Raw genomic sequence first — 25,365 nt, 5'->3', positions numbered from 1 at the left:
CTCTTACCTCCCCCTTTCTTCCTTCGCTTTTTTCCCTTTCCTTTCCTTGTTTCCTAGGGTCCCAGGCTAGAGCACAGTGGCACAACCGCAGCTCACTGCCTCTTCAGCTTCCAGGATTCAAGCATTCTTCCCATCTCAGCCACCCGCGTAGCTGGGACTGCAGTTGAGCCCCACCGTGCCTGGCTAATTTTTTGTAGAGACAGAGTTTCGTCACATTGCCCAGGCTGGTCTCAAACTCCTGAGTTCAAGGGATTCCCCCGACTAGCCCCCACCCCCTGCCCTCTCCTTTTCAAAGTGTTGGGATTACAGGTGTGAGCCACAGCACCTGTCCCAAATATGCAATTTCATACTACCAAAAATACAGAGAAATAGAGAACGAGAACAGTGAAAGCCACATGCCAAAATTATAGTTGCTTCTTTACGACCACTTTGCAAACTCCTGAAATTCTTTGTGGTGGAAGTCTATTGTGCATCCTTCATTCTTTGAAAATCTTCAACGCAGGAAAGCTGGCATTTCACATGGCTTTTCCAAATATGCAACGTAAAGCAACTTTCTTGAAGCACATTCTTCAGAGACCTCTTACTCTTTTAACTCCCTAAGCTGAGCATGTGACTTTGTAAGCTGAGTTTATGAAGAGCCACAAGTATTTATACCAGTAGCAGCTTAGTGTGTGCCGTGCAGGTGTTTCTCGGTATTTATTCTGCTCCACAGATCTGTTTCTTTTCTTCCTCTCCCTTTCTCCAGCTTTCCAAGTAGCTGGGACTACATGTTTGTTAACCGTGCCTGGCCTTCATTTTTATAACCTCCTCTTCCAGCCCAGAAGGCAGTGTGGTGTCTTTGACAGCCCTTCACCTGTGACACCTCACTAGGTATACTTGCAAGTTGGAACTCTCCTCTGAGGTTTATTCTTTCCTCGGTTTGGTTTTTTTTGTTTGTTTGTTTGCTTTTTTAAGTTTTCTGAGACAGAGTCTTGCTCTGTCACCTAGACTGGGGGGCAGTGGCATGATCTCAGCCCACTGCAACCTCTGCCTCCTCCCGGGCTCAAGCAGTTCTCCTGTCTCAGCCTCCTGAGTAGCTAGGATTACAGGCACACACCACCACGCCTGGCTAATTTTTGTATTTTTAGTAGAGACGGGGTTTAGTCATGTTGGCCAGGCTGGTCATGAACTCCTGACCTCAGATGATCCACCCGCCTTGGCTTCCCAAAGTGCAGGGATTACAAGCATGAGCCACCATGCCCAGCCTCCATCTGGATTCTCCAGAGGGATTAAAGGTTGTTCACATGTGATTCAGGTATACCCCAGTGACCTAGGTGTCTGGATTCTGGGGCTTCGGTCTCCTGCCCTATCAGCTTGCTCTTCCTCTCTCATTTTAGTTCAGACCTTTAGGTTGACAAGCCTTAGATTCTATGGAGAGTCTCTGTCTCTAGCTAGCGCCTGTCATCCCCAGTATCTTCATGTCCTGATAGTTGAATCACAGCAATAAACCCTGTCCGCCCAGCTGCATTTTATATTCTCACATCACAGATTTCTCTGCTACAAAGTGAAACTTCATTTTTGGGGGTGGAGGGGGAGGAAACCCATTACGTTTGTGTCAAATCTGTATTTTCTTGCCTAGAACTTCATTCTTTCTCGGTCTCTTCAGGGGTTAGCAGCAGTGCTTCATCCCCACAACAACTAGCCAAGTTTGTCTTAGTCTGGGCTAGCCTTTCGTTACATCCTGGAGACCTGTTTTGGGACCGCGTGCCTCTTTGTAGACCTGTCAAATCCTGTAGTTGCTTCCTTAATTAGCAACATCAGGAAATCGCCCATTGCCGCCATGGGTTTACCTGGTCGCGCTGCTCTGCCGGCAGCTCTTACTTGCAGAAGTGGGACGTTCTGTCCTAGTCAGTCCAATATGAGGAAAGCTCCTCTTCTCTTTCTCTATTGGTTCAGAGTTTATTCTTTTTATCCAAAGCAACTGCTAGTAGACAACTTACTGATACCAGGTTCGATTCCTACCAGCGTCCTAAAACAATGGTAATTTTTTTTTTTTTTTTTTTTTGGTGGAGTGCAGTGGTTCCATCTCGGCTCACTGTAACCTCCACCTCCTGGGTTCAAGTGATTTTCCTGCCTCAGCCTCCTGAGTAGCTGGGACTACAGGCGTGCGCCACCATGCCTAGCTAATTTTGTATTTTTAGTAGAGATGGGGTTTCACCATGTTGGCCAGGCTGGTCTCAATCTCTTGACCTTGTGATCCGCTCACCTTGGCCTCCCAAAGTGCTGGGATTACAGGCGTGAGTCACCATGCCCAGCCAATGGTGATTTTTTTTTTTTTTAAAGAAAGTTATTTCCCTTATCTTCCTTTAAATATTTTGTCTGTGACACAGTATTTTTCAAGTCCCATTTTCTTTCAAGTGTTTCAAGCCGGCGTATGCCTCAGGCAGAAAAACAGATGCAGCAAACACCCTATATTCCCCACCCCATCTGTACTTCCTGTTGGGGTTAGGACTCATGTAGAATTTCCCATCATTTGCTAGACACTTGCTCCTGAAACTCCTGCTGGGGCAGGTGTGGTAGCTTTCATTATCAACAGACCAGTTTATTCAGGTAGAAGCAATTAGCATTCTCCACTGAGTCCAAGTGTGCGAGCCTTTCTCACGGGCAAGCCTTTGCGCACCAGAGGACACAGAAATCAGTCTTCGTTCCAGTTGTTCCCGTGTTTTTACTCTGTGATGGGATTGGGTGGGAGTGAAGAAACCATGCCAGTTCTGACCGAAGAAACATGAGTCAAGACTGAGAAGTTGCGCCTGTAGTCCCAGCTACCGGGAGGCTGAGGCAGGAGAATCGCTTGAACCCGGGAGGCGGAGGTTACAGTGAGCTGAGATTGCAGAACTGCACTCCAGCCTGGCGACAGAGCAAGACTCTGTCTCCCTCAAAAAAAAAAAAAAAAAAAAAAAAAAAGGCTGAGAAGTACCTGCTACTTTTTTTAAGATAAAGATTTAGGCCGGGCGCGGTGGCTCAAGCCTGTAATCCCAGCACTTTGGGAGGCCGAGGTGGGTGGATCACGAGGTCAAGAGATCGAGACCATCCTGGTCAACATGGTGAAACCCCGTCTCTACTAAAAATACAAAAAATTAGCTGGGCATGGTGGCGCATGCCTGTAGTCCCAGCTACTCAGGAGGCTGAGGCAGGAGAATTGCCTGAACCCAGGAGGTGGAGGTTGCGGTGAGCCGAGATCGCGCCATTGCACTCCAGCCTGGGTAACAAGAGGGAAACTCCGTCTCAAAAAAAAAAAAAAAAAAAGATTTAGTGAAGAGAATACTGAGAAGGTGTAGGTTGAGGTCATTTGGGGAGGCTTTGAATGTTAAGCTCAGGACACAAACTCAATTCGATGAATTCCGAGGAAAGCAATATTGTCAGAATTGAATTTAAGCAAATTTAATCAGGCAGAGGTTTAGTCTGTATTGGATATGGGGAACCAGTTTAAAAGTCCAGGTGAGAAGTTTAGGTCATCAAAACCCGCCTGTCCTAGGCCAGGCGCAGTGGCTCACGCCTGTAATCCCAACGCTTGGGAGGGCCGAGGCAGGTGGATCACTTGAAGTCAGGAGTTTGAGACCAGCCTGACCAATATGGTGAAACCCCGTCTCTACTAAAAGTACAAAATTAGCCGAGTGTGGTGGCAGGTGCCTGTAATCCCAGCCACTTGGGAGGCTGAGGCAGGAAAATGGCTTGAACCCGGCAGGTAGAGGCTGCGGTGAGCCAAGATCGTGCCATTGCACTCCAGCCTGTGTGACAAGAGGGAAGGTCTATCTAAAAATAACAACCACCAGAAAAAAAAACCTGCCTGTCTGAGTCCATTCCTGCTGCTATTACAGAAATAGCTATCTGACAGGTCTGGTGGTTGGGACGGTAAACCACAGCACCAGTGGATTTGGTGTCTGGTGAGGGCCTGTTCCGTCACTGGCATCATCCCATGTTGCCATCATGGGAAGAGATGGAATGCCCAGGCAGCTCTCTGGAGCCTCTTTTATGAGGATTTTAATTCCATCCAGGAGTGCAGAGACCTTGTGACTTAGGCAGCTCCCAACCAGCCCCACCTCTTAGTTCCACCACAGTGAATTCTGGAAGACACAGACCATAGCAGTGTCCAGATTAGAGCAATGGCAGTGGAGAAAGAAAGACGTGAGTTTAAAAATACGCGAAGTGGAGTTTTTATTCACCACCGCGTGCTCTTTAACACTGTTTAGACCCAAAGAAGTGGTTCTCTATACCTGCTGGCTTAAACCCAGGGGTGGCTTAACCTTCCCCCAGAGAGCAACGCCTGTGTTTGCCACATTAATGGCAGGTTGAGCATCCCTAAAACAAAAATTCAAAATGCTGCAAAAATCCAAAACTTTTTTTTCTTGAGACAGAATCTCACTCTGTCGCCCAGGCCAGAGTGTGGTGGTGCGATCTTGGCTCGCTGCCTCCTGGGTTCAAGCGATTCTTGTGCCTCAGCTTCCCGGGTATCTGGGATTACAGGCGCCCGCCACCACGCCCGGCTAAGTATTGTATTTTCAGTAGAGACTGGGTTTCACCATGTTGGCCAGGCTGGTCTCAAACCCCTGACCTGAGGTGATCCTCCTGCCTCAGCCTCCCAAAGTGCTGGGATTACGGGCATGGGCCCCCACACCTGGCCTCAGTTTTTGAGCACCGACATGATGCCACATGTGGAAAATTCAACCCTGACCGTTTGTGCCAGGTTGCAGCCCAAACACAATGGAAAACTATTTCGTGAGCAAAATTATTGAAAATATCGGGTCAAATTGTCTTCAGGTTATATGTATGAGGTATATATGAAATATAAATGAATTTCATATTTAGATGTGGGTCTCATCCCCATGATACCTCATTTTGTATATGAAAATATTCCAAAATCCAAAAAAAATGTGAAGTCCAAGCTTCTGTTCCATCCATTTTGGATAAGGGATAATTAACCTGTAGTTACACATTTAATTTTGGCAGAAAATAGTTTTCACAGACTAGGTAATTTTAAAACGATTTCATAGGAAATTTCAGTGTAGCCATAAAATGTTTCAGATACCTTATTGCCATGATATGCTTTATGGTATTCATATTCTTCCTTATTGTCCCTTCTAATGATTATAATTTAGGGTTTTTCTTACTGGGGTGGGTGTATAACCCATTTATGCCTGAGTTTGCGATTTTTTGAATTTTTGTAATCAGACCTCGATGATGACCTTGAGCAGTAGAATATCAATAACTCCCACGTGCCTAGTGTTCCAGTAATGGAACACTAGGCATAAATGGGTTAACTTCATTTATTAAGTTGAGATTCTTGGATTGTGGGAACTGGGGAACGTCTTTTTAAAAATATTTACTAAATACTCATTGTGGGCAAATACAGTTTTGGGGAAAGAGCCACAAGCCCAAAATAGACAAAGCTCCTCAAGGAGTTTACTTAATAATGGTAGAAGACAAAAAACAAATGCATTTAATCAGTAGCTGATAAGTTAGTTAGAAAAATGAAGCAGAGTAGAGGGACGAGAGACTGACGAGGCCTACAGAAAGTGAGGGAGAAGGCATACAGGCAGAACCTCGTCAGAGGCCCCCGGGAGCTCAGATGCAGCTGGGACAAATGGGTCGGGGAGATGGTGTGAAGAGAGGGGTGCCTGAGTCTGCTTTGAATGTAGTCATTAGGATTTGTTAATTGATCGGATGCGAAAAGAGAGAAAAAGGGAAGAGTCAAGGATGCCTCAAGTTTTTGCCGGAGCAGCTAGAGAAATGTGCTGTTTACCAAGACAGGGGAATTAAAGGGGATCGGGTTTGAAGAGGGGAGAGCCAGAGCTCAGCTTGCGTCTGTTAAGTTTGCGCTGCCCGTGTGACGTTCAGTGCCGACATTCAGGGATAGGCGCTGGGATCAGGGGACTCTGGAGTTGCAGAGAGGCGGGGAGGTGTAGTGAGAATCAGCCCAGTGGATGGGATTTTGAGCCCTGATGCCAAAAAAGCTATCGGAAGGGTCAGTGGGTGTAGAACAGAAAGGGGAGGAAGGGGAGCAGGGAGAAGAAGAGGTTCGGGGGTGCTTCTCCAGCAGTAGAGTTGGGGGGTTAGGGTGAGGGAAACAGCAAAGATGGACAGGAAATAGCCATGTGGTGGTGGGTGCGTATGTCCTGAAAGCCAAGAGAGGAGATTATTTTACGATAGACAGAATCATCAACTAACTTCAACGCCACTTTTAAACTCAGTAAGACGAAGGCTAAGAACCATTTGTTAAGTTTCGCTTCGTTCCGGTAGGATGATGGGAATGAAAACTTGTTTGCGTCACTAATACTGGTGTTAAGATTTTACATAGAGATTTTTGTTCCCATCTCTGAGGTTTGTCATTGCAGTGAAGTGTCACTAGTGAACTGCCTCATCAATTGAGACGGGTAATTACTTAGGCAGGAATTTCTTCTCTCCAGGCCAACTGATGAAATTTCCTGACTAGTGTCAAGTTGAAAAAGGTGTCCGTGTAATTAAAAGAAATTTCCTAGGTCTTAAGTTGTCAAAGAAGTGGCCATAGTCTCCCTGCTGCTTACCCTCTGGCGAGTAGGGGTTGGATAGAGGGCATCTTTGCTGTGCCATTCCTCAGAGCCTTGGCCCAATTTGGTTAATATTGGCAGCTACCAACATTTGTTACGCATATTACATTTTTAAGGAGTATTTTTCTCTTCTTTTTTTAGGCAAGGTCTCTTTTCTCTGCTCAGTTCAGGCTGTAGTACAGTGGCATTCTCAGAGCTCACTGCAGCCACGAACTCCTGGGCTCAAGCAGTCCTCCGTCTTCAGCCTCCTGAATAGCGTGGACTGCAGGCATGACCACCATACCTAGCTAATTTTTAAAACGTTTTTGATAGAGTTGGGATCTCACAGTGTTGCCAGGCTGGTCTTAAACTCCTGGACTCAAGCAGTCCTTCCACTTTGGCCCCCAAAGCACTGGGATTACATCCGTGAGCCATAGTGCCCAGCCTAGAACTTGCTTTTGAAGGAAAGTATTGATGGACAGTTTTCTAGAGCACATCAACCTCACTTCTATTAAGTTTTTGAGTGTACTTCTGGTAATATTTTCTGAAAATTTCTCTAAGTCACAATTTCGAATTCTCTTGACAGCTAGGTATTTGACCTATAGGTAGGTGCACATTCATGATGATTAAAACATCAATACTTAAATATTTATATTTAAACTGTTTTGGTGGTGGTTGTTGTCTTGGGGGGAGAAGACTGAGTCTCACTCTGTCTCCCAGGCTGGAGTACAGTGGCCCGATCTTGGCTCACTGCAATCTCTGCCTCCTGAGTTCAAGTGATTCTCATGCCTCAGCCTCCCTAGTAGCTGGGATTACAGGCATGTGCCACCTAATTTTTATTTATTTATTTATTTTTGCGACAGAGTCTTGCTCTGTCACCCAGGCTAGAGTGCAGTGGCACAGTCTTGGCTTACTGCAGCCTCCGCCTCCTAGGTTCAAGAGATTCTCCTGCCTCAGCTTCCCAAGTAGCTGGGACTTAACAGGCACGTGCCACCACACCCAGCTAATTTTTTATTTTTAGTAGAGATGGGGTTTTACCATGTTGGTCAGGCTGGTCTCGAACTCCTGGCCTCATGATCTGCTCATCTCGGCCTCCCAAAGTGCTGGGATTACAGGTGTGAACGACCACACCCAGCTAAAACCTTGCAGTTTTTCCTTTATATTCAGCATTTCTTTGTTTCTTATGCCTGTATGTGCTTCCGCATGGCTATGCTGCGGTAACAAGAATCTCAGTATCTACAAGAATCTAAGTACTAGAATCTCAGTACTTAGCAGCGCCAAAAAATAGAGGGAGTGTTCCTAATGTTTTTCCAGGTCAGCTGTTGACTCTGCTCTTTCTGTCTTCCCCTCGTTGTGGGTTAAAGGAGCAGTTCCTATTTGGGATGAAGGGATCACAGCTATACTTGTACAATGTGATAATCTTTTAAGCTCCTGCTCAGAGGTGGCATATATCACTTCCACTCATATTTCATTGGCCAGAACATTTTCATAAGCAAACCTATGAACAAATCTGATGTCAGTGATGATGGGCAGCGTAATCCTCTTGGGAGAAGCCAGTCAACAATCGGAACACGCCTGAGCTCTCTCTCAGCTGGGTGACTCGCTTTGAGGAACATGTCTGTAGATGGCATGAAATCCTCAAGACAGGACTTGGGTGAGCATCAACAAAGGGAAGGGACCGAGAGCCAGTGCTTACTTCCTGAGCAGATTCCCCGGTCTGGCTGATCATCACATTCACCTGGGGCACTTTTTAAAAAGGTCCTGGACCATTTCCAGGACAACCGATGGAAATTTTGAGGGATGGAGCCCAGAATTTTTACCTTAGGAAATCAGTGTTGACAGTCTTGTAAGAATAAAATAGTCACAGCGAAATGCAGCATGAAAAATCAACTGTTTGTTCTGTCCTCTAAAAATCTGAGACCATGAGAAATCACCAAGCCAAAAGTCCTAAAGGCAATAATACTGGTTTCTAAGCTGGTGCAAAATTTGCCGCCACTCGCATTTTGAATCATGGACACCAACCCTTACATCCCACAGCAAAGAATCCACAGCTGCATTTATTACTGGAGCCTTCCAGACTGCTTTGTTGATGGCGCTAAAAAATGAGAGTTGGTGGGGGGCGGCAGACGTGGTGGCTCACGCCTGTAATCCCAGCTACCCAGTCTGCCAGGGAAGGGAATCGCTTGAACCTGGGAGGCGGAGGTTGCAATCACCTGAGATCGTGCCGTTGTACTCCAGCCTGGGCGAGGAGAGTGAAACTCAGTCTCAAAAAAAAAAAAGATAGAGGGAACTAAATTAGTCTTTTTTTTCCTGCCTTCTCTTCTACAGTACCCCATGGGTCATCCAAAAGAGAACTGCTGAGATTTCACCCAGTCGTTTGAGACCGTGAGCCGACGTGAAGCGTGTTCTGTTTTGGCGTATGGTCTGTAAAGTGTCTCAGAAGCAGTTTCCTAGAAGACAGCTATTAGGTCCTTCTTGGTAGAAGGGGAGGACAGTCATCTTTTGAAGCCCCTGCGGCTGGGGCTTGTCCTTTGTTTATGCGGCGGAGGTACTTAAAATACAAAAGGGTTTGTGGAAGCCATCAGCAGGTCCCTGTGTTAAGAAACAGGGATTTGTGGACGAAACAGGAGTATGCCCTCTGCTGCTGTTTAAGCATCTTACTGAGAATAAGTAATGTTGGGCTCGTGTGGTGGGCTCTTTCAAGGTGTCTAACATGAAATGCGGATACGAGGGAATAAAAGAATTATGTTTTCAGCCCCTGCCCTCTCATTTCTGTGTCATCTGTGTCTCTCTTAACGATTGTGTTCAGGTCACCATTCTGGCCCTCAGCTTTGAAGCTAAGTTTAAAATTTTAACTATATTGGCCAGGTGTGCTGGCTCACACCTATAATCCCGGTGTTTTGGGAGACTGAGGCAGGAGGATCGTTTGAGGCCAGGAGTTTAGTCATGGTTTTGAGAGTCAGAATAGTTAAAAGAAATGAATGATGTAGCTGCCTTTTTGCATTTGCGAGAATGTAAGGCATAGGGACCGAGAGGTGTGCCCTGTGTTACAGCTGAAAGCATAGGGTATGTAGTTTTCCGTTTTGTTTTTTGAGATGGAGTCTCGCTCTGTCCCCAGGCTGGAGTGCAGTGGCGTGATCTTGGCTCACTGCACCCTCCGCGTCCTGGGTTCAAGAGATTCTCCTGCGTGAGCCTCTGGAGTACCTGGGATTATAGGTGCATGCCACCACACCCCACTAATTTTTGTATTTTTAGTAGAGACGGGGTTTGACCCTTTGGCCAGGATGGTCTCGATCTCTTGACCTCGTGATCTGCCTGCCTTGGCCTCCCATAGTGCTGGGATTCCAGGCGTGAGCCACTGTGCCCGGCCAAGGGTGTGTACTTTTTGGATGAAATCAGTTCCTGTATGCAATACAAAGCGAGTATGGATTGTGTGATTCCAGTAAAGCAGATTGCTTGATTTCCATTCGTTCTGCATGATTTTAGTGCAAGATTTAGTGGTAAGTACTGTATTAAAACATCTCATCTGGTTGAGGTATTTTGTCTCTGTGTTGGTGTATTCTAGGTTAGCCCAAAGGAAAAATGTTTGCACCTCCTCTGAATGCTCAGTTATTACTGCACGTGATTTGGAAACTTGGCCTTCAGCATTCACTTCCTGTTTAGGTTTTTGTTTTCGACAGTCTCATTCTGTCGCCCAGGCCAACACTTTGGGAGGCCAACGCAGGCAATCATAGGTCTCAACCGCCTCGAACTCCCGGGCTCAAGCAGTCCTCCTGCTTCAGCCTCCCACAGTGCTGGGATTACAGGCAGGAGCTGCTGCACTCGGGTGGTCATTTGTATTTTTGCCGCTTGTGTTGCTAAGCTATTCCCTCCTAAACACAGTCAAATGTGGAGGCCCACGCCTGGAATCCCAGTGCTTTCTGAGGCTGAGGCAGGAGGATTGTTGCAGGCCAGGAGTTGAAGACCAGCCTGGACAACACAGTGAGATCCCATCTCTACAAAAATTTGTATTTAACGAGCTGAGTTTGTTGGTGCATGCCTGTAGTCCCGACTGCTCAGAGGCTGATGCGGATCACTGGAGCCGGTGTGGTTGAGACTGCAGTGAGATCATACCACTGCATTTCAGCCTGAGCAACAGAGGGAGAACCATCTCTTAAAAACACCCAGCAAACCGCCACCTCTGCCCAAAACACAATGATGGTCATAGGTCCCAAGTCTCAGAAATACATTTCATGTATGTAAAATTGGGTATATAACTGTCTTAGTCCATACTGTTTTGCCATAACAAAATATCACAGACTTAGTACTTTATAAAGAGAAGAAATTTATTTTTCCTAGTTCTTCAGGCTGGGAAATCTAGGATCAGAGTGCCAGTATCTGGTGAGGGCCATGTGTGGCACCTTGTCATCTCCTGGTAGGAGGCAGGAGGACAAGAGGTGAGAGGAAGTGAGCCAGACGGCACAGCTCACATTTAGAAGGAAACCACTTTCTGATAACTACCCGACTCCCAAGAGGACATTAATCCATTCACGAGGGCCCACCTTCCTAACTGTTGCATTGGGATTCGCTTTCCAGTACTTGAACTTTCAGGGACACACTGAGACCAGCAGTACCTTTCATGGCCCTCAGGTTCACCGTCATTCAACACACACCACCCTTCTAATGCTAGGAGTTGAGATTCAGAAGAGAAGGAATTAGTTTTGACGGGGTCCTTTCTCCCAGGGCTGGTAAAGTTCTTGGCCCACAACAGCGTGCCATCACTGCCTCTCCCGTGGCAGGGTGGGAGGATGATGCCAGTTCTTTATCTTAGGAGCGCTTTCCTGTGATGAACAGCATACAGGACCTGCTCTTTCCATGCTAACATTCTTCTTTTCAATAAGAATCCAGTTCTCGTGGCTTACGCCTGCAATCCCAGTACTTTGGGAGGCCAAGGCAGGCAGACGACAAGGTCAGGAGTTCGAGACCAGCCTGACCAACATGGTGAAACCCCATCTCTACTAAAAATACAAAAATTAGCTAAGTGTGGTGGCACACACCTGTAATCCCAGCTACTCAGGAGGCTGAGGCAGGAGAATCACTAAAACTCAGGAGGTGGAGGTCGCAGTAGCCGAGATCAGGCCACTGCACTCCAGCCTGGGCGACAGAACGAGGCTCTGTCTTAAAAAAAAAAAAAAGAATCCAATTTTCCTTCTTTCCTTGTAACCCTGCCACGGTTGTTCCTAGTTGTCCTACCTTTCCAGATTTCTTCTTGATTGGATTTCAGGCATGTCTGGAAATCTTCATCCACACGTTCGCCTCAGCATTTCTTCCTTGGCGGTGACCTGCACGTTGCTAGAGTACACGGTGCTGAGTGTGTCTTCAGATGCCACGCCTGCCTTTCTGATTGCCTGGCTTCTCACTATCACGAGTCCATAAGATGCTGAGCTGATTGAATTGGCTCAGTCACAGGAGCCTACCACACTCACAGACACACACACTGAAATTATATATAAAGATTTCTGTGGGCAGGGCGCGGTGGCTCACGCCCATAATCCCAACACTTTGGGAGGCCGAGGTGGGCGGATCATTTGAGGTCCAGGAGTTTGAGACCAGCCTGACCCAACATAAGTAAAACCCCATCTTTACTAAAAATACAAAAAAAGCTGGGCATGGTGGTGCATACGTCTGTAGTCCCAGCTACTCGGGAGGCTGAGGCTGGAGAATCACTTGAACTCAGGAGGTAGAGGTTGCAGTGAGCCTCCACTGCACTCCAGCCTGGGCAACACAGCAAGACTCCGTCTCAAAAAAAAAAAAAAATTTCTCTGTATGCACATTTTCATTATTTTTATGTGGGAGACAGGGACACAGTCAGTTAAGAGCAACTGGACGTGGCACCCTGGAAGATTAAGTCCCATGTTAAACTTCTAGGCCCTTACCTCTGGCATCGCTCCCCATCCCCCCACCTTTTCTGCCCCATTTCTGTTTATCCTTTAAAGATACTGTAACGTGGCCAGCGCAGTGACTCACACCTGTAATCATGCCCCTTTGGGATGCCAAGACAGGCGGATCATGAAGTCAGGAGTTCGAGACCAGTGGTAAAACACCGAATCTACTACAAATACAAAAATTAGCTGGGCGTGGTGTCATGTGCCTGTAATATCAGCTACTCAGGAGGCCGAGGCAGGAGAATCTCTTGAACCCTGGAGGTGGAGGTTGCAATAAGTGGAGATGTGCCACTGCACTCTCTGGCCTGGGCGACAGAATGAGACTGCATCTCAAAAAAAAAAAAACAACAACATGCAACAGTACTATAATCTTTTCTTTTCTTGGGTAGGATTAAAACTTACCTAAAATTTTCCCTGTCCATTTTTCTTCACCTACAGTTATTTGCAAAACCTTCTTGACTCTGCTTCTGAAACCATTGTTCTTTTGTCATTTTTTCCCATTTCCACTGTCATTTCTAGTGCTGGCCCCATCACCTCTTCCCAGATGGGGATTCTCTCGCCTCCAGTCTCTCCCGTGCAGTATGTTCTGCAGACCACATCCAAATTAACCTTCCAAGTTCCATTATTCTTTCTTTTCTTTGTTCGAAAGTCTTTAAACTCCCCAGTCTCTAACACACACACCACACGCCATGGAACCAGGGAACACTCCCATCCTAACTGGGAAATGAGGTCTAAGTGATGAAGTCCAGATGACTCCATCTGGTATCTGAGGCTGCCTGTGGTCTGCTGCAAACCCGCTTCTGTAGATTTCTACTCTGGCCATGCTTGTCCAGTATACTAGTCACCTAGTATAATTGTACTAGTCACCTAGGAAATTGTGTTAAGTACTGGGGAGTCACCAAAGACTCTTGAATAAAGAAAAGAATAATCAAACTTGGAATAATGAAACCTAGAACATATTGCAAAGTGTCCAGCTTTTGCAGTGCTCTGGAATTGTTTATATGGGCTTTTTTGTTGTTGTTCAGACAGAGTCTGGCTCTGTCACCCAGGCTGTAGTGAAATGGGTGCGATCTCAGCTCACTGTAGCCTCTCAGGTTCAAGTGATTCTCCTGCCTCAGACTCCCCAGCAGCTGGAATTACAGGCATCTGCCACCACAGCTGGCTAATTTTTGTATTTTAGTAGAGATGGGGTTTCACCATGTTGGCCAGGTAGGCCTTGAACTTCTGACCTCAAGTGATCCACCTGCCTTGGCCTCCCAAAGTGCTGGGATTACAGCCGTGAGCCACCATGCCCTGCCATATGGGCATTTTTTTAAATGGGAGAATACTCATGGAACTTATTCTTAGCTTTTTTTTCCCCCGAGACGGAATCTTGCTCTGTCACTCAGGCTGGAGTGCATTGGCGCAATCTCGACTCACTGCAACTTCCGCCTCAGTTTAAGCAGTTCTCCTGCCTCAGCCTCCCGAATAGCTGAGATTACAGGCACTTGCCACCTCACCCAGCCAATTTTTGTATTTTTTAGTAGAGGCGAGGTTTCACCATATGGATCAGGCTGGTCTCGAACTCCTGACCTCCTCATGATCTGCCCGTCTCGACCTCCCAAAGTGCTGGGATTACAGGCGTGAGCCACCGCGCCCAGCCAATTCTTAGCCTTCTTAAACTTCTGGAGACAGTTTTAGTAATTTACACATTTTCAGAAAACCCTATTGTAGATTTACGCATTTATTGGTGTAATTAGTATTTTCCAGTTAACCTAATATTTGAGAGTCGCAGTCACATTTGAGGGGAGGAGCTATTCCGTTTCCTTTCTGTGTTACCAGCATCCAGCCAGTGACACAGCTGTTTCGTGGACGTCTGAGCTGAATGACATGGTTGCAGAGCAGCAACACGGACCTGGCCAGCCTTTAGGGACTCACGGGATACATCTCTTGGCCAACTGAAAGTGTTATATGGCTGGGTTCAGGCCCCTCCCCATTATACCCACTCGAGCTGATTTATACTTTACAGTCTAAATTGGCATGGGGCATGCCTTTGGGATTAAATTAATTTATACCAAGTTAGAAAGCATCAGCTGTCAAAGTCAGGGGAGCCTTCTGGAGGCCAGTGTGCTTTCTTTCTTTCTGTATTCCGAGCCCACACTCCAGGCATTCTCTCTTGGATAGCAGCTGGGACAGTCCTTCAAGAGGCCTGCTTTGCATTCCCCTTTGTGTCAGCACGGTTCTGGGTCCCATACAGAAGCCAGATCTTTGACGGAGTCTGTGGTAGTTGGTCCCTGTGCAAATTAGGAAGATTCGCAACCCTCTGAAATAAAAACAACAAACAACGATTGTTTTTTCCTTTAAACACTTTCCCCCTCCTTAAATACACTCAAAGGAATTACAGCAGCAGAGCACATCGATGATCCTTATTCAGAAGGCGAAGAAAAGAGTTTTACTCTTGACTAGCTCTTTAGCAAAAGATTAATGAACATTTTATACGGGGATCAGAAACACATCAAAGCAAGACAAGGTACCTGTAACGCTGTTTAAGGAAAAGTGTGTGCGGTGGGCTGTGAGGGCTAGGAGGACGGCGTTTAGCAATATCCTGCGTATGTCACTGCACTGCCTCGAGCCTGGAAATCGTCTTTGTGTATTAGGCAGGCAGGACTTTCCCAGTGCAGAAGGGTAACTGCATTTCTCAAGAGGTACGGTAAAGACCCTGTTTCTTCTGCTTGTTCCCATCGCGGTGTGAGGCTGGGGGCTGGTCCCCTTGCTCACCTCTGAGTTCTTTTCCCAGCAGCCACTGCAGGGCTGGAAGGACTGGTTCCTTGAGGGTGGAGAAGGTAGAAGGATGTTGAACAGACTTTTCCCTAATGAGCTGCGATGCCAGCTGCAGAGGCGGCAAATCCTGTTACTGCCTTCAGCTACCCTCTGAAGCGGCACTGGGGCAGTGGTGACGGGTCTCCCTGCCCTATGCTGATTAGCTGCCTTTTCTGCTGTTTTTTCCCCCCTTCCTCTTCTGTCCCAGAGCATCTTGGCAAAGTTCAGATTTCTGTGCTCACAGCTCAGTGCTCACAGTGAAAAGGAAATACAAAAGCGGGGGAGAGAAAGTGAGAGGAAAAAAGAGAGAAAAGGCTGGGCTGGAGATTTGTAGTAGAGTCCCTTATTGCCTTAGTCTGAGACTTAAGCTCTGGGTTGAAACCTTAAGCAGTAAAGCTTTGTAAGCTGTAACCTGGATTTCCAAATCGTTCTTGCAGATAGTTTTCTTGGCACATGAACACAGCAGGCCATATATTAAAAGCAGATGAATTTCTATTGTTCGGAGACCTCCGAAATTTGAAAAGGACACTTTGCCGTTTTTCCACAAACTATCATTGTGAGGAAGATGAAATCATCGTAAGATAAATGTTTTCCTGGAGCATTCGCTGTGTGCCGTTGTTTCGTGTAATCATGACAGCCCTCGGAAATAGACACTGTTAATGTGGAAAAGCAAATTTTATTGTAGTAAACACATTTGAAAGTGGTCAGTTCAACAGTATTAAGTAGATTCACATTGTTGTCACACACATCTTTTTCATCTTGCAAATGCCAATATCCGAAATAACCCATTAAAACTAATGGGAAAACGTTTTAACTGATTAGCCAATATTTTAACTGTTCAGCCATTTCTTTTGTTCAGCGGGATTAAAAATAGCTTTCCTGTTTCTTTCCTCTTTGCTGTTTGGATATAAAAATCTGCCTCTGCATTTCATCACAGGACAGGGACCCAGGGCTTGTATTTACTGTGCCTGGGTTTATCCATCTGGTACCAGCTGCCGGGGTTTACAGTTGCTAACGGGAAAGGGAAAAGGTTTGCCCTCCAGGGCTTCACCACCATCCTTGGTTCTCACCTTCGGTGACCCTGCATTTTAAGTTCTTCCAAGCTCCAGGTGTAAGTTCAGCAATGAGTTCGTCACCTCGCAAGTTAGCTTGGATCTGCAAATTTTTTGGTGGGTTTTCTGGGTGGCTTCTGACACATTAAACATAATGTCATAGAATTAGATTTAAAAAGCAATTTTACATTGTGACCCTGTTTTCAGTGACTTGATGAGTTAGTTACTGTATTCCAGGGCTTATGCAATGGGTTATAGCAGGCAAGGGAGAAGAGTTGGAATATTTAATAAATGACACGGTTCCTCTCCCTACCTGCGTCCTTTGAGAGACCATTTAAGCCTATTCATTTCTCCTTGGAAGAGCTGGTTCAGCAGCCCTGGTGTTCTGCTTTCTATTGTGTTATAAGGAAAGGCATTCCTGACACTTGCTACAATGCAGAAAACTTGTTTGCCTCCTTGAAGGATAGTATTCTAGCTAGAACCTAGGCAGCTCTGGAGGGGGAAGCCAGAAGAGGATATCTGTGTGCGGAAGGCAGAGGTGGAGAGAACGGTAATTTTCCTGGAAACCTAATTGTAGAAGTGATATCTAAGGAGATGCCACGTGAACCACATGGCAAACTTTATGCGGCCCCCTCCTTGGTAATGCCCTCCCCGTTCTTAGTTTATGTTCTGAAACGTGGCCTTTGTTACTTATTTCTGTGGGGATGGGGGTCTCGCTCTGTTGCTTAGGATGGTCTTGAACTCCTGGCTTTAAGCGACCCTCTCACCTCAGCCTCCAGTGTTGTCTTTATTATCATTTAATTTGGCACTTGCATTCTTAAAAAAAAATCTTAGGAGATGTCAGTGAGTGCAGACTATCGCACCTTTAATCATGATGCTGTTGGGCTCTTAGTTTATGGTGGCAGAGAAGGGAGCTGAACTGGACCAATAGAGATGTGTGGGCATGGGCCGGGTGCAGTGGCTCACACCTGCAATCCCAGCACTTTGAGAGGCCGAGGCAGGCAGATCACGAGGTCAGGAGATCAAGACCATTGGTTTGTGTTGTTTGTTTATTTGTTTAATTTAATCCTGACCAACATGGTGAAACCCCATTTCTACTAAAAATATGAAAATTGGCTGGGCATGGTGGCGTGCGCCTGTCATCTCAGCTACTCAGAAGGCTGAGGTAGGAGAATCGCTGGAGCCTGGGAGGCAGAGGTTACAGTGAGCCAGCATCACGCCGCTGTACTCCAGCCTGGTGACAGAGTGAGACTCCGTCTCAAAAATAAAAGGAAAGAAATGTGTGGGGTTGCATGGATGCCACAGTGAAAGGTAGCGGTGGTGGGAACAGTGTGGCGGAGCTCAGCTGGGAGGACTTCGCAGGTAAAGTTTCTAAAGTAAAGAACTGCAGTATGGCTTGGCAGACGGAAAGGAATCCCACCTAGGGAGAATGACACGTGTGAGGGCTTAGAGAAAAGACCCAGCTTTTGGGGTGGTCATTCTAATTGTAGAAACCATCAGGGCTTTTTAGAATGGAGGATGTTGGCAACGGGGAGCAGCGTGGTTGTAGGAAGAACACTGCACTCGGTGACCTGGGTTTCACTCGGCTCTGTCACTGCTCTGCCGAGTGTCCTCGGAGAAGCCGGTTAACCGTTCCAGACCTACTTTCTTTATCTTGGTCCTCCCCCGACACTTAAAAGAGACAGGGTCTTGCTGTGCTGCCCAGGCTGGTCTCAAACTCCTGGGCTCAGCGATGCGCCTGCCTCAGCCTCCCATGTATCTGGGACCATAGGCACGCACCACTACATCCGGCTAGTTTCTGCAAATTTAAATTGAGAGAACGGAAATATGTGACCTGTGGTTTTATTTCCAGCACTAGCATTCCTTGATTCTGACCTGCCTTTCAACTGAGATGACCTGGGACTTTTTGCTTTGAGAATTTCGCCTCTGTTGGAAGTCACTGGGAGGCTTGCCCCGTGCCCAGCTTAAAACATGAGCCATTCAAGTCTTCCCTCGCCTCACCGGCCTTTACTTCTGGCAAATCTTGAATTCCTCTTTCTCCTTTCTTGCCCCTTCCCTCATTTAGTAAGTCCTTCAGAGCCGTCTTCCTGCACCGTTGACTCGGGCTAACATCTTCCCTCCCACCCTCTGCCACTAGAGTTCCTTGTATATACACAGCAGCTAGATCAGTCTCACTTTGCCTCTCTGTAGAAATAAACTGAGGTGGACCTCCATTGTCTCCCGAGGAAAGGCCAAACTCATTAGCTGGGTATTCAGGATCGCCCGTCAATCTCGGCTCACATTACTCCCCTTCACATAACCTACGGAATAGTTAAACTGAACCTAATATCCCCCTGCACCTGTTCATGCCCCGCCTCCCTCCCCATTGTCACTCGGTCACAATTTCCCGTCTCACCAGCTCTCCCAGGCTTCCACGGCAGAAGTAACCCTTTTCTTCTCAGCTCCCATAGCATGTTTTCTGTACCGGCTAGTACTGATTGGTTTGTGTTTTTTGTTTGTTTGAGACCGCATCTCGCTCTGTCGCCCAGGCTGGAGTACAGTGGCGCGATCTTGTTTCACTGCAGTCTCCACATCCCAGGTTCAAGCGATTCTTGTGTCTCAGCCTCAGTAGCTGGGATCACATGTGCATGCCACCACACCTGGCTAATTTTTGTGTTTTTAGTAGAGACGGGGTTTCACCATGTTGGCCAGGCTGGTCTCGATCTCTTCACTTAAGTGAGCCACCATGCCTGGCCAGAGCCATGGTATTTCTGTACTAGAAGCAGACCACCCTGTGTAGTGTCGGCTACCATGCGATTGCTGTTAAGATCAAAAGTTGCATCTTACACACATCTCGTGCTTTCAGAACGGTTAATAAGATTGTCAGAAGTTTGGTTTTTCTGGGGATTGTTGATCTGGTTATGAGCAAGTCAAACCATAGGGAGCAGACTCTTGGGAAATGGTTTGCATGCAGAAGACTGCATCCTGGTTGAAAGACTGTGGGCAAACTAAATGATGCTGTCATCCCAGAAATTGCCTGCTTATTTGGGGTTATTGAGGAGGGAAATAGGATCTCCCGAAGTTCCCACGGCCACTTTGTCCAGTGGACCTTTCCAAGCAATTCTTTGTGAGAATACCATGTGAAGACAAGCTGAACCCCAAGCAAAGCCAAGACACCTACATAGGTGTTACCTCATTCTGTTTAGATGATGTAAGATTAGCCTTGGTTCTCGCAATCTGCTGTCATCAGCCATGTAGGTGTGGTGTCCGAAAATAAAAATTGTCATTATTGCTTACTAACCAATACCATTCAAAATATAGTGGTTCTTGAAAGCTCTTGCAGTTGGTTTATCTCTTGAGAAGGTTTAAGTAAATGACAAATACGTTACAAACACTTACATGAGCGCTCTTTTCCTCTTTTGCGATTAAAATAGAAAGCAGTACAGCACGTTTATATTTATACTCGATTATATATAATCAAAGAGTTAAGCTCTTTAATTACGCAGCTACCGTTGATTTATCAAAAATTGTTATTCATGCTTCTTCCCACGTACGGGTAAGAGGAATGGGTTGGGACGGAGCAGTGGGATAAATAAGCCCCCAGGAAAAAGAAAATGGGGAAGACAGTTGCTCTGCTCATTGTAACCAAAAGCAAGGACACAGCTGATCTCTGGCAAGTCCACCTGCTCCTGAGACCGTTCAGTTCTTGGGGCTTGTGCTGGCAGCAGGGAGGGGGTGCGTTTCACGAAACTCTGATTTCTCAACTTCCCTCTCTGCCTCCCTCAGGAGTTAGAAGCTGCCCTTCACAGAGATGACGTGGAGTTTATCAGTGACCTGATTGCCTGCCTGCTTCAGGGCTGCTATCAACGAAGAGACATCACGTGAGTAATTCTGGTATTTCTAAGTATCTCTTGCGGGGAGAGCTCATTAACCAGACATAGTGATGTTTCCCGTCTGCTGTGACAAGCCAGAACCGATCGTTAGCCTTCACGGGACGGTGTAGATGGTGGACACGCACGTGAATTCCGGGCCGGGTTTGGCTTGTCCCACAGTTGAGTTTTTATTCCATCACAGCCTTTGAGTTAATTTCACTCTCACAAATCTGTGTCACATACTCTTGGATACGCCAGCTGACATATTTGAGTGTAGAATTTCTTCTTCTTGAGTTTGCCTTTTTCTGATTTTGTTTGCAGTATGGTGAAATAATTGCGTAAGAAATGAAAACTGGTTTGTATTACATTTCTGCCACTTCAGTATCTTCTGTTGCTTACATAGCCAGCAGCAGCGATGTAATTAACCTGGAGCCTAAGCACCCTTACCATGTAACTGCAAGGTAAGCAGCTCTCCAGTGCCTTTAAGAACGTAGACACCTGGAGCGAAATGTGGTGCATGGAAACAGAGTCCTGATAGGACCTCTTGTTTGGATCATTACTTGATACACATTCCTTTGCTGCGTGTCTGTAGAGAGCAGAACTACAGGGCAAGCTCACAAAAAGCTGAGACGCTGTGGGTTTCCCAGTCTCCTGCCCTCTGATGTCATGTGGGAGTTTGAGTTGTTACGGTTGATATTTCTCAGATAGGTAAAGATGGTATGAAATATTTTTGTTGTAATGAATTCAGTCTGTTAGGGCTGGGACATGAGGCTTGCTGTTAACGTGCAATAAAGTTGTATACGAGGTGAGAGAGAATGTAAATGGCGTTTTTATCAGGGTGGAAGTCTGCATTCTCTAGGGGAGAGTTATTTCCCCTGCACTCAGCATAATGGCTTCCCCCTAGAATACCGCGGTTGTATTTACAAATACAAATACACTTAAAAGTATACCTTAGAATATTGTCTTCCATTCTCTATGTAAGATGTGTACTTGGGAGTTTGTATTTTTTAAGCACCGTTGTATTCAAACCTTGTGTATAATTCTACATTTTCATAATCTGGATTTTTTTTTCATTATAGCAATCAATTGTCTCATAACCACATTTTCTCTAAATGTCATTGTCAAATAATCCAGTCTGGTAGCTGACAGTTACGTCTCGCTTTTAGCTGTGACAAACGCATTATAATGCGTAGCTTTGCACAGAATTCACCAGGTTCCTGGAAGTGCATCACTCAGTCAAAAGATGTGCCCATTTAAGATCTTGGTTTTAAGCAAGTTGCCAGGCTTCCCATCGCAGAGGTGGTTGTATTTTAGCCGTAAATGATCAGGGCATGAGTGTGTCTGCCTGCGTTGTCCTGTGAGCCCTCGGTACACAGACTGCTGGGTCCTGGCAGCACAGACACTCACCAGGTCTCTTGGAGCTCACAGTTCTGACAGGGAGGTCCGCTAATCGCTACAGTAATGATTATGTAGTTGCCACGTATACAGCTACAGCGTAAGTGCTTAGAAATAAAAATACAACATATTAACAGCATATAACCTGGGTAAGGAAGTGACTTGTGAACTAGGCCTTCATGTATGGGCTGTCTTCTCCCATAGGATGTTTCTCAGTGGCAAGATTCATCCCTCGGATTTGTCTTTCTGTTTAAAATTGCTCTTAACTAATGCTACGTGTTTGTTCTTCGGGGTAATGGTTACAGAGTTATGTCATGTTTTTTAAGATATCCCCTTATTATCTTCTCATTCTAACTAGAATAAAAGAAACCTATGAAGAAATTTGGGCAAAATTGACATTTCTACAATATGGTCTTTTTTGGGGGCATGGGGAGACAGGGTCTTGCTCTTCACCCAGGCTGGAGTGCAGTGGCAGGAGCCTACCTCACTGTAGCCTCGACCTCCTGGGCTGTAGCAGTCCTCCCACCTCAGCCTCCTGAGTAGCTTATTACAGGACTGCACCACCATGCCCAGCTGATTTTTAACAATTTTTGTAGAGACAAGGTCTGTGTCCCCCTGGCTGGTCTTGAACTTGTGGCCTCAAGCAATCCTGCTGCCTTGGCCTCTCAAAGTGCTGGGATTACAGGGAGCCACTGTGCCTTGCCCCTACAAGTATTTTTGAAATAGTACAATACCGTATCCCTTTATCTGTATTTAATTTGCAGTTTATTGGCCTTGATTTTCCTTTAAGTTAGTATTCTTTTGATTTTCTAGGTTTATTGTCTATCTCTCTTTTCAATGTAAATACTCATGTCTACTTCAGGATATATTAGTTATCTACTGTTAAGTAACAAGTTACCCTAAAACCGAGGAACTTAGATCACAAAACTGGGTGCGTCTAGCTCGAGATGGCTTTACAGGGCTGAGGTCAAGACACCAGGTGACAGCAGTCACCTTGAAACTTATTACTCGTGTATAATACACACACACAGAAAAGTGCACACTTCCTAATTCTACAGCTCAATGAATTTTCACAAACTGTGTAATGTAGACCCTGGACAAGAAAGAATGCTACAACCTGTTTGAGTTTTTTCACCGAAGGGATTTGCCTGAAGTGATGGTCATGTGGTCCAGCCGTTACTGTGAACGCGCACTCGTTCCTAGCTGAAGTTCTACTTTGATCTCATTCTAAAGAAAGAGAAATTTGGATAAGTGAGTGTGTACCTGTTAGGCACAAAGAAATTAAGTAATTTTTTAAGCTGTATATAACAGTTCAGTCTTGGAGGACTAACTTGCCTCATCTATAAAATGGAGTTAATGACAATATTAGGAGGATTAGATGTTAAATGTCAACTTACTATGAGGATTAAATGAAATGATTAGTGAGAAGCATTAGAACGGCCTTGACAGTGTGTACAGTAATCGGCGCGTATAGAAACACTATCCTTTACTCAGGAGGCTGAGGCAGGAGAATTGCCTGAACCCAGGAGACGGAGGTTGCGGTGAGCCGAGATCGCGCCATTGCACTCCAGCCTGGGCAACAAGAGCGAAACTCCGTCTCAAAAAAAAAAAAGAAAAAAAAGAAACACTATCCTTACTTTTTCTTAGCTTAGAAAGCAAATTTCAACTTAAGCAGCTTTCCTTACCCTTTTCCATGGTGGTTTGCATGTTTCAGAACAGGGGCCAGCAGCTGTTTTCTGTAAAGGGCCAGATAGTCATCGCAGGCGTGCATCACACGTATCGTTCTGCTCAGTGCGGACTGCATTGCAAATGAAAGTGTGTCTCCCCTGGAGACATTGTTGCTGTGGTAATATGGTGGCACCTGGTGCGTTGCTCACATGGTTGTGGTGATGCTGGTGTAAACAAACCTAGTGCCCTGCCAGTCATATGAACACACAGCACGTGCAGTCATGTCCGCTACATCATACTCGATAGTAAACAACTCTTACTGGTTTCTGTATTTACTATGCTGTACTTTCAATCATTATTTTAGAGTGTATTTCTTCTAGTTTTGTTTAGTTCTTTCAACACAGGGTCTCCCTCTGGCACCCAGGCTGGAGTGCAGTGGCACAATCTTGGTTCCCTGCAACCCCCACCTCTGGGGCTCAAAGGATCTTCCCACTTCAGCCTTCTAAGTAGCTGAAACTACAGGTACGTACCACCAGGCCCGGCTAATTTTTTTATTTTTTGGTAGAAAGAGGGTTTCATCATATTGGCCCAGCTGGCTTTGAACTCCTGACCTCAAGTGAGCTGCCTGCCTCAGCCTCCCAGAGTGCTGGGATTACAGGTGTGAGCCAACAAGCCCCGTCTAGTTACTTTTTAAAAGTTAACTATACAACCGCCTCAGGCAGGTCCTTCAGTAAAGATTCCAGAAGAAGGCGTTGTTACCATAGGAGATGACAGCACCGTGCATGTTACTGCCCTGACCTCAGTGGGACAAGATGTCAAGGTAGAGGACAGTCATATTTATGATCCTGACCCTGTGTAGGCCTGAGTTGACGTGTGCATTTTTGTCTTCATTTTTAACAAAAAACTTCAAGTGTAAAAATTTAAAAATTCAACAATAGAAAAAACTTATAAGGATTTTTATACAGAAGGCTGCCACGCAGTGGCTCATGCCTGTAATCCCAGCACTCTGGAAGGATGAGGTGAGGGGATGGCTTGGGGCCAGGACTTCGAGACCAGCCTGGGCAATGTTGCAAGACCCTATTTCCACTTAATAAAACAAAAACAAACAAACAAAAAAAACAATTAGCTGGGCATGGTGGCGCATGCCTGTGGTCTCGGCCACTAGGGAGGCTGAGGGGGGAGGATCGCTTGAGCCTAGGAGTTCCAGGCTGCAGTGAGCTAAGGTCACTACTGCATTCTGGGGCTACAGAGCAGAAAAAAAGGAAAGAAAATATTTCTGTACAGCTCTAAAAAGTATTTGAAGCTATTACTACAAGATTATCAAAAAGTTAAAAGTTTATAAATTGTTAAATGTCATGGTAAGCAAAATTTATTGAGGAAAGGGTTTTTTAAAAAATAAACACAGTGTAGCCTGTGTTCACAGCGTTTAGAAAGTTTACGGTGCTATACAGTCACGTGCTAGGCCTTCACATTCATTCACTACTCAGGTACTGATTCATCCAGAGCACTCCAGTCCCGCAAGCTCCATTCCTGACAAGCTGTTTATACAGATGTGCCATTTTAAAATCCTTAACCATGCATTTCTCAGAACATGTCCCTTTTATTAAGCAATGCATGACGATTTTAGGACCCTCACTCCCAACAGAGTCTCACTCCGTTCCCCAGGCTGGAGTGCATTGGCCCAATCCTAGCTCACTGCAGCCTCAAGCTTTAAGGCTCAAGCAATCCTCCTGCCTCAGCCTCCTGAGTAACTAGTCCTACAGGTGTACACCTGCCTCATATTTTTGGCTTTGTGTTGCCCCTACTCAGCTCTGTTAACTGTGAAAGCAGCCATAGGCAATACAGAAAAACCAATGGTGACCGTGTTTTATTAGAACTTTATAACCAAGGTTTGGCATTTATACCATTTTCACTTGCCAGGGAAGACTGCTTTTCTGTTAATTTTTTTGCCCCCAACCATTAAAAAATATAAATACCATTATTAGAGGCTATTTTAAAAAAAAAGCAGTGGGGGCCGGGCACGGTGGCTCAAGCCTGTAATCCCAGCACTTTGGGAGGCCGAGGCGGGTGGATCACGAGGTCAAGAGATCGAGACCATCCTGGTCAACATGGCGAAACCCCGTCTCTACTAAAA

General features: G+C 45.9%; 1 protein-coding gene across 6 annotated transcripts in view; it reads left to right on the top strand.

Annotated features, from left to right (window-relative positions):
* Window positions 1-25,365, top strand: part of LOC108294860 (cat eye syndrome critical region protein 2) — a 198,298-nt gene that overhangs the window by 95,627 nt on the left and 77,306 nt on the right. For all 6 annotated transcript variants that reach the window (XM_037734359.1, XM_017516861.2, XM_017516860.2 and 3 more), the window contains exon 2: window positions 20,083-20,177. In XM_037734359.1, coding sequence (XP_037590287.1) covers window positions 20,083-20,177 — 95 coding nt within the window. The remainder of the gene's footprint in view (window positions 1-20,082; window positions 20,178-25,365) is intronic.

Source organism: Cebus imitator, unplaced genomic scaffold (assembly GCF_001604975.1).
Source record: "Cebus imitator isolate Cc_AM_T3 unplaced genomic scaffold, Cebus_imitator-1.0 Scaffold607, whole genome shotgun sequence".
NCBI classification, from domain to species: domain Eukaryota; kingdom Metazoa; phylum Chordata; class Mammalia; order Primates; family Cebidae; genus Cebus; species Cebus imitator.
Note: the sequence above shows the minus strand (reverse complement) of the source record. Positions and strands in the feature narration are given on the sequence as shown.